The sequence below is a fragment of the Tupaia chinensis genome, unplaced genomic scaffold, assembly GCF_000334495.1.
Source record: "Tupaia chinensis unplaced genomic scaffold, TupChi_1.0 Scaffold000415_1, whole genome shotgun sequence".
In the NCBI taxonomy this organism is placed as follows: domain Eukaryota; kingdom Metazoa; phylum Chordata; class Mammalia; order Scandentia; family Tupaiidae; genus Tupaia; species Tupaia belangeri.
This window is the reverse complement of record NW_006159920.1, coordinates 1,405,473-1,414,273: the sequence shown is the minus strand read 5'-3', so window position 1 is coordinate 1,414,273 and position 8,801 is coordinate 1,405,473. Positions and strand designations below refer to the sequence as shown.

At 52.8% G+C, this 8,801-nt stretch overlaps 1 protein-coding gene across 1 annotated transcript in view; it reads right to left on the bottom strand.

Annotated features, from left to right (window-relative positions):
- ITGB5 (integrin subunit beta 5) overlaps positions 1-8,801 on the bottom strand; it is a gene marked incomplete at its 5' end in the record, with an annotated part of 125,891 nt that overhangs the window by 46,835 nt on the left and 70,255 nt on the right. The window contains 1 exon segment of the mRNA XM_027774215.1: positions 1,280-1,709. Coding sequence (XP_027630016.1) covers positions 1,280-1,709 — 430 coding nt within the window.

The following is an 8,801-nucleotide window of genomic DNA, read 5'->3' as shown; positions in this document are numbered from 1 at the left end:
AAAAAAAAAAGTGATAAAAACTTAGTTTGATCACAGTTGATTCAAAAAATTAAAAACCTCAAACTTTTGGTAGTAAATTTAAAACAAGCACAAGAGTGTAATGTAACGGTTTAACATAAAAGAAAATGGAATGTATTGTTAGGATGTATCAATGGATGTGGAATGTCCGGATCACAGGAAGCAAAGGCTCAGATGAACTCTGGACCAAGCCCTTGTTACCCAGAACGACAGCAATGCTGCTTCTGGGAAGCAGGTTAGCAAATGACAGAGCCCCCAGACGGGAGGAAAGCTTGGAGCAGCGACCCTGGATAAGAAGAGGGAACTGAGAAACAAAGTTTTCAGATGTTTGCCAGGCCGTCCTATGGAGGAGGGAGTCTAGAATGTGAACCACTGGATGGAAGTTACCGAGAAACGAGTTTCTATGTAATATAAAGAGGAACTTCTATACCACGCCTATGGCAGACAGAGTAACAGCCCCAAACATGTTCCCATCCTATCCCTGGCACCTGTGACTACACTACTTCATATGGTAGCAGGGACTTTGCAGATGTGAATAAGTTGAGGATCTTGGGATAGGGATGTTTCCCGAATTATCCTGGGGGCCCAAGCGTGTAGATAAGAGGGAGGCAGGGGCATCACATAAAGCAGTGTGGCAGTGGAAGCAGAGGTCACAGCTAGACAAGGTTTGAGGGTGCTACACGGCTGGCTTTGCAAATGCAGAAAGGAGCTGCAGCCAGACAACACAGGTGGCCTCTACTAGCTAGAGAAGGCAAGAAAACGGATTCTCCCCTAGGGCTTCTAGAAAGCATGCAACCCTGCTGATGCCTTGCTGTTAGTCAAATGAGACTGATATCAGACTCCTGACTTCCAGAACTGGAATAGAATAAATTCATATTGTTTCAAGCCGCTGAGTGGAAACAAGAAATAAATAACAATATCTAACAAGGGGATGGTCATTACCAGCTCCAGGGAGTCCCAGGGGGTAACCAAGAACAAATGCCATGCAGAGCGTTCGGCATGGATTGGGCAGTAAGCTGGAAGCCCACAGCAGACCCCTCCAATTCCCAGAGTCCACGTTACACGGCAACGCCTCCTCCTGCTTCCAGACAGCACAAGCGCGCCCACCACAAGGCCTGCCTATCTTCTATGGTCTCCCAGGAGAGCCGCGAGAGTGACACTGTCCGCCACCACCTGAGTGAAAGGCTGGCTTAGGGGCGTGTCCTACCAGCACCCAAGCCAGACTCTGGCTCAGAGCAAGAGTGCTTGCTGGGCCACTTACCTGAGCAGAGGACGCCCTTGTTCCTGGCACAGGAGAAGTTGTCACACTCGCAGAAAGGCCCGTAGATCTTCCCGAACTCGCTCTCAAAGCAGGAGCACTGGTTGCAGCTGCACTCCCCGCGCCCGCTGCACAGAGGCTTGCCCTCCGCCTCCCGGCAGAGGTTCTGGTACACGCTGTGGTTCTCCCCCTCCTGGCACTCGCACTTGGTGCCTAGGTGGCTGGGGTTGCACTCACATAGGCCGCAGATGTAAGTCCCGTTCCCGCTGCACCTGGCGCTGTCGGGCTCCAGCCCTGCGCTGCAGCTGCACGTGCAGTTGTAGGTGACCCCCACCTCCAGGCTGTCCCGGAATCCCACGGGCCGCAGGGCAAACGTGTGCTCCACAGCTCTGCCGGGGCAGCTCCGAGCCTCCACTGACACCTCGAAGGAAGCCTAGGCGGAAGGAAGGGAGGAGACATCGTGGCCACCGTGAGTTGGGACCGCCCGGGGATCTGCATAGGCCTCCTGCCCCAGCCTGGACGAGCACAGCCGAAGGCCTTGTGGAAGAGCAGCTGCCAACCCCACCCCTTCTGTACTCACAGGGAGAGGCACTGAGGTGGCCAAACTAGGACGAGACCTCGAAGGGGGCAGCCCCTGCCCCTACAGAGAGAGAGCATGCAGCGAGCTCACGTCTGGCCACATCACACTTGGTTCTTTAACGGTCATTACCTCTTCATCCTCATGACCCTGAGAGACGGGGCTCTGCAGAAAGCTGCAAGGATGCTCACTCAAGCGCACTTCTCTCCTCGCCTCTGCCCTCCCCGTTCAACACTCACAGGGCACGCCTGAGTCAGGCATCACACTGGATGCACGGTGGCACTCCCTGTCCGAGGTGCCCACCTGGGGGTGCCACTTGCCCCTCTCGATTGCTGACTCCTGAGCCCTCTTTGCAGACACCCAGGAGCCCCCATCCCCAAGTCCTCTGCCAGTGATTCTCCCGGCTGCCTCTTTCACAGGCAGCCTTGGTGCCAAGGTCTCATAGAAGAGGCGTCATCGGGGGAAATGCACCACACAGCTGGACAGGCTTTTTCTTTTCAAACAAAACATGTAAGGAAGTGTTTCTAGCTTTGGAGCTGCTCGTGGGTTGCCATGGAAACAGGCAGCAAGGTGGCCCTAGCTGGTGGCATATGGTGGTGTGTCCAAGATGCCCACCAGTACAGTCCGCGGTGGAAGACGACTAAGCATGAGGCTCGGTCTGACCCACAGACAGGGAGCGGTCATGCCCTGATAGATGCCAGCATGATGTGCCTCTCCGGAATGGGGGCTCTCCCTGGCCCCCTGAACAGTTCACTCCATAAACTCACTCACCATGTCTTGGCCCAGAGGGCTTTAGTTTTCAAAAGGCTTTTTAGATCATCCTGAAGCCTAGAATGGGCTAGGAACTGCTTTAATTCTATTATCTGGTGGAATAAAGTTGATTTTCATTTTATTTTACTCTTAAAGGTTTCCTTCTTTCTTCTATGAGCAAGACAGATAGAGAGCACCCCGAAAAGGGTCTGGATGCCACAATCCACCCCCAGCCTGCCCTGGGCACACATGTGCCTGGTGTACTCAGGGAGGCTTCCAGACATGAACCCAGAAACTTTCCCACGTGGGTCAGCCTCACAGAGCACCGCATTTTACCACTGCACCAACATCTGGCCCCAAAACTAATTATTACAGTCATCAGTAACCTGCTTTACTAGGGGTACTTTAGAGGTATTTTTTTTCCTTTGGAGAACATTGAAAATATTTTTCTCAATGTTCTTTTCTACAGATCCCTGTCATTTTGAAATCTTCACTAGTTCTAAAAGTCCTTTGGATAACATTGAAAATATGTTTCTCAATGTTCTTTTCTATAGATCAATGTCATTTTGAAATCTTCACTAGTTCTAAAAGGCTTCTCTGCAGATTTTGTGACATCTAGCGACACCGTGAGGTGGGAGGGTGAGGGCATTGTGGGACTGAGAACAGACCTGGCTCTCTATGTCCTAGGGAAAGTCCTGCCTGGCAGCAAGCCATGTAACATTGAAAATATGTTTCTCAATGTTCTTTTCTATAGATCAATGTCATTTTGAAATCTTCACTAGTTCTAAAAGGCTTCTCTGCAGATTTTGTGACATCTAGCGACACCGTGAGGTGGGAGGGTGAGGGCATTGTGGGACTGAGAACAGACCTGGCTCTCTATGTCCTAGGGAAAGTCCTGCCTGGCAGCAAGCCATGGTTCTAGGGGACTAGACAAGACACCCGGGACTTGGCATTAGCCCCAAGGCTTAACAGGAGACGGAAACAATGACCAGAGTCCAGGCCAGAAGACTCTGGAAGGACCACGCCAGCTGCAAACAGTGGGACTAGCTCCACCTCATCCTCCATCCCTATGTGAGAGGGTGGGAGAAGAGAAATAGCAGAGACTGCGAAAGCAAGCTCAAGGCTGAGTTCTAAGGCCCCAACGTGCACAGAGGCTTTCAAAGTAAAGAAACGGGATGGGAATCCACCAGGCTCTGAAATCTGCCACTGACGGCACTAACAGCTACCAGTCTCCAAGCGCCTCGCTATACCAGGCCTCTGTGGGACATTTCCACGAGCATTTCTTTTATACCCCTAGAAGGAGGCATCCTCATCTACCAAGGAGAAAATGGGTCTGGTGGGATCCGAGCTTAGTCCCGGGCACACGCAGGTGAGAGCTGGGCTGGGCCTAGAACCCCGCTATGCTCTCTTTAGCACGTCACCTCCTGGTAGGGGAAGGAGGTAGACACCAGGTTTGTACATCTGGGTAAGAGGGGAGCTAGCCTGGCTTACTGCAGGGACCGCTTCGTTGCAACCTCCAATTCTTCTAATTTTCTGCTTTGTGCTGGGAATGATCTGAGCCTGCATATGGGAGGGGTCAGGGCTGAGCCTGATAGAAGCCATCTGTGGGGCTATTAAAAAAGCAGAGGTGGGGGCCCACAAGTGGTGTGGTGGTTAAAGTGTTGGACTCTCACATGGCCAGCAGCAGTTCAAGTCCTAGACATGGTGGCTTGAAGTTCATGCCAGGCGCATGTGCATGCGTGCCCCAAGTCCCAGGAGGAAAATGGAGAAGGGATTATAGTGTGACCATCCCCCTGGGTGAGTGATTTCTCACTTTCTCTCTTACTCACTCTTAGTCTCTCTGGCAAGTGCACATGCTCTAGTGCAAAATCCTTAAAAAAAGAATGCAGAGGTGAATGGAGCCTTTGAGGAGTTGACGCCACACCTCCCTTCTGAGCCAAAAGAGAAACAGGGACCTGCTTGACTTCCTAGGGCTACTGTTTACCATGTTAAATGAAAACGTCTCTGTCCCACAAAGGTATCTGTAGGTCGGAAACGGAATTAACTACAAAGCAATAACTGGACCAAGAGCGAAAAGCATCTCATGATGAAAAGGCTGTGGGGAGTGTCCTTCTGTGAGTACAACCTCCTCCCATGAAAACGTGCCTGTGTCGAGAGACCAGCAGTTAGCGTAATGGCTATGTCGCTGGACTCCCACGTAGTCGACTGCGGTTCGAGTCCCGGACCCGGTTGCTTAAACTCACGCCGGGCATGTGTGTGTGAGTGCCCAAGATGAGGAGAAGGGATTGAGGCATGGCCATCTCCCCTGGGGGTGATTTCTCGCTTTCTGTCTCTCTCTGTCTGTCTGGCGAGCGCATGCGCCCTATAGCAAAAACCTCTCCAAAAAAAAAAAAAAAAAAAAAAGTGCCTGTGTCTAGGCATAAAGTAACCACAGAACTGTAACACATCTCCGGAGTCTTGCTGATGTGTCTGTGTTTGCCTGGGAGTAAGTAAAGGGGTCGGGAGCCCTGACTCAGGGCAGGCACCCAGATACTCCAGGATATAGCAGCCCTTCGGCACTCCTCCTGGCTGGGCCTCAAGCAAGCCCTGGCAGCCGTCCTCAGCCAAGGCTTTGGTCCAGCTGAGGGGCTGTCTGGCCCCATGCAGCCCAGCATGCACGCAGCTGCCTGATAACCCAGAACAGCGCTGTTGACCTCAGCCCTGGGCCTTCGCTCCTGCTGGGCACAGGAATGCACTTCAGGAACAGCAAGTACATCTGTTAGCTTACTCCTCCATCCGGAGAGTATGTCTCCCCTGTCGAGTTAGGACAGAATCCAGAGAGGTTAGGAGGCAGCTGGAATTAGGCCTCCTTGCTTCTCTCCCCGACTGCTGAGGTCTCCCACTTCCTGGAGACTTCATTGGCCCTCTTGGAGATTCCAGAGGAAGGTCACAGACACAATCGCCCTCCCGCCCAGTCTCGTTGTTTAAACCTCATTGGGATGCTCCTGGTTCTCTGCAGGGCCGCTGGCCTGATCCACCCTTTCACAAGGGCTGCCCAGCCCCCACCCAAACCCACCAAACCATGGGCTATGCGGATGCCAAGTCCACTCGGAGCTCAATGGAACAAAGAGCTGGGATGGGCACAGGGCATGGAGCTCCAGAGGAGTGGACAGGCATGGGGTGGGAGGGCGTGGGAAGCCCATGACGGGCTCACTGGGTCCTTTGTACTGGGCCTTAGTGTTAGCCCCACAGCAGCCACTTGCATACTGATTTGTCAATGCTAGTTAATGAGAAAGCCAACTCCCAGTGGCGGGGTCTACTTGGTCAGCCCTTGTTGATGTTAGGATCAAGGGAGAAAAATCAGGGAAACGTCTAAAATTGTTGCAGCACCTCACTGGATTTTGGGGCTTTCAAGTTTTTATTTAAGGAGAATTTCTCTTTGAGGACATCCCTGTCCCTTCCTCCTCTCCCACCACCTCTCCAGTTTCTCATTGGACAGATGTCTTGACCCAGAGAACACAGGGTCGTCACAGAACCACTGCCTGTGCTGCCTGGCCCTCCACCACCTCTGCAGGAAGCTGGAATTATGAGGAAGTGAGAACCACCTGGCTGCCACTTCACCCAGCTGTCCTGAGGCTGCCTCCACATGATGAGGGGGCCGTGTCATCCATCGACTGCACCCCGGGATACCTGATGACAGCTGAACTTGGCTACTTTTCCTACTCTTGCCATGTCCTCCAAACACACGGCACCAGAGAATGGCAAGAGCCACATGCCAAATAATGGCCAGATCCCTTGGCTTGGCATGTATGTTGCACCAGTGTGGCCCAAGCCAGTCACATCCCCTCATTCTCAAACCCACTCCTGTCACCTCATGGCTGTTACTCTCAGTGGCTTTCTGTTTGCAGGAGGGTGGAGCTCCCTTGCTCTGCACATGCTATGTCCAACAACGGACCATCTCATGCTCCCTTCTATGTCTGGGCAACTCCTACTCATCCTCTGAGCCTCTGCTCAACAGCGTCCCCTCTGCCATGCTGGTCCCGTCTTCCTGGGGCTTTCTACAGCACCATGGGTGGACTTGAATGTGTGCTCTTTACCCCTACCAGACTCTGGGGCCCTGACTTGTCTGCATCATCTTACATCCTGGGGGAGCACTGTCTGCAGCACATACGCATTTACTGAGCATGAGTGGGTTTCAGCACAGTCAAAGGCAAGTTCTGAAAGTCATGTTCTTGGGACAAATGTCCACAGCACACCTGGCTACTGCAGCCCAGATGTAAACTCTGGGAAAGAGGGTTCGTCCAGAGAGCTGAGATTCAGTTTGCCTTCTTGGGCAGGTGTTAAGAAATTTAGATTTGGGGCCAACAGATGGTGGAGTGACTACGCTGCTGGACTCTTACATGGCTGACCAGATCCAGTGGCTTAAAACTCATGCCTGGTGCGTGTATGTGCATGCCCAAGATCCCAAGAGGAGAATGGAGAAGGGACTGTGGCGTGGCCATTCCTCCCGGGGGTAATTTTTCACTTTCTCCTCCCACTATCTCTGTCTCTGTCTCTCGGATGAGCACATGTGCCCTATTGCAAAAAACTCTAAAAAAAGAAGAAGAAACAGAAATTCAGACTAGTCCCAACCAGAAGTGCACCCCTTTCTGTCTTAGGAATCAGAAGAATTGACAGACCCCAGTTCTTTATCAAAGAGGGGATTGAGGGAGAGTCCCCTAATCCCGCGAGCCAGGGATGGCTCTGTGGGAGTGTGCCTGTGGAGGGACACGCACTGCTCAGAAGGGTCCATGCTTAGTCTAATGTTCTGCCGTGGCTGTTCCTTGAAACTCTTCATAATTCTGAGCATGCACTCCATGATTCCATCCTGCACTGAGACCCACAAACCAGGGAGCCAGTTCCACCCACACTGTCTCCAAGACCCTCAAGAGAACTCACCCCTTGTGGCCTACATGGCCTGGCTTGGCCGTAGTGACAGCGTCATGCCCAGCTCTGACGAGCAGAGTGGCCACGCTTGCTGCCAGCCTGTCTTCATCTGCAGAAAACAAAACTCCCACGGCCTTTGCAGTGGCGCTCAGGGCCATGTGACCGTGGCCCTTGGACAGCAAGACCACACTGGGACAGGGAGAGAAACAAAGAGCCTGCACAAGGGCGCACTGAGTGCCTGCTGCTGCTTCCACAGGGCTGGCCCTTCGCATCCCAAAGGAAGCGCTGTCCTAGGTGGCCGGGGTGAAGAGAAGCACTCGTCGTCTTGGTTACTGTTTCAGATGCTCTAGAAATCATCCCAACGTAACAGAGACTGCATTTTGGTGAAAAACGGCCATTTCAAATTTTCCCCTGACTCCTGGACAATGTCTCCCTATGTGTCTGAGGTGTCCCAGCAACATAAAAAGTCCGTACGCCAGTGTCTGGACACAGCAGCACTGACACCGCCGTATACTGCTTAGAATTCCACCTCCAATCGCATGAGGCATGAGGGCAGTGTGGACTAGTGTCAGTCACCTCAGATTTGACTCCTGCTGCTTGGGGCTCATGGGCAGGTAAGTTTCTCTGGTCCCCTTTTGAGCCTCGGCTCTTGCACACAAAATGGGGAAGTGGTAGCTGCCTTCCAAAGCTGCTGTGCTAAGCAGAGAAAAGAGCTGTGAAGCCCCTACCAGTCTTGGGTGCACTGTAAGTTCCCAGTAAACGGCAACAACCAGGCCTCCCTCTGTAACAGGCAATGTTAACAGGTAGTTTCACCGTTTGCTTTGCTCATTAGCTGAGTGAGCTTGGGCAGGCCTCTCACAGGCCCGAACCTCAGCAGTGAGAACAGTGCGTTCCCACCTAAGCCACAGGTGGAGTGAACCGAATACCGTCAGGGGCACAAAGGCACTCAACCACCTGTTCTCTCCAGGCAGGCTCCTGTGCCTCGTCATCGCACTCTTCTGATACCAGACCTTTCGGGATTATTTTATTGATTTACTTATTGTGTGTGTGGGGGGGGCCACCCTGACAGCCTGCTGAGCTCCTTCCACTGCAGCCCCCCAGCCAGCAGGGTCACAGGCTCACTGCTGAGCCTGGCGTGTTCAGGTCAGTCTGGGATCCGAATCCTGGCCTCGTATGGTTCTGGTATTGCACAGTGGTGCCTTTCCGCCTGCACCACCATGACTGGGTCTGATGCAAGCCCTTTAAAAGAAGTGGGAACCTTGAGCACCAAGAAGCCAGGGAAGGTGCTGTAGA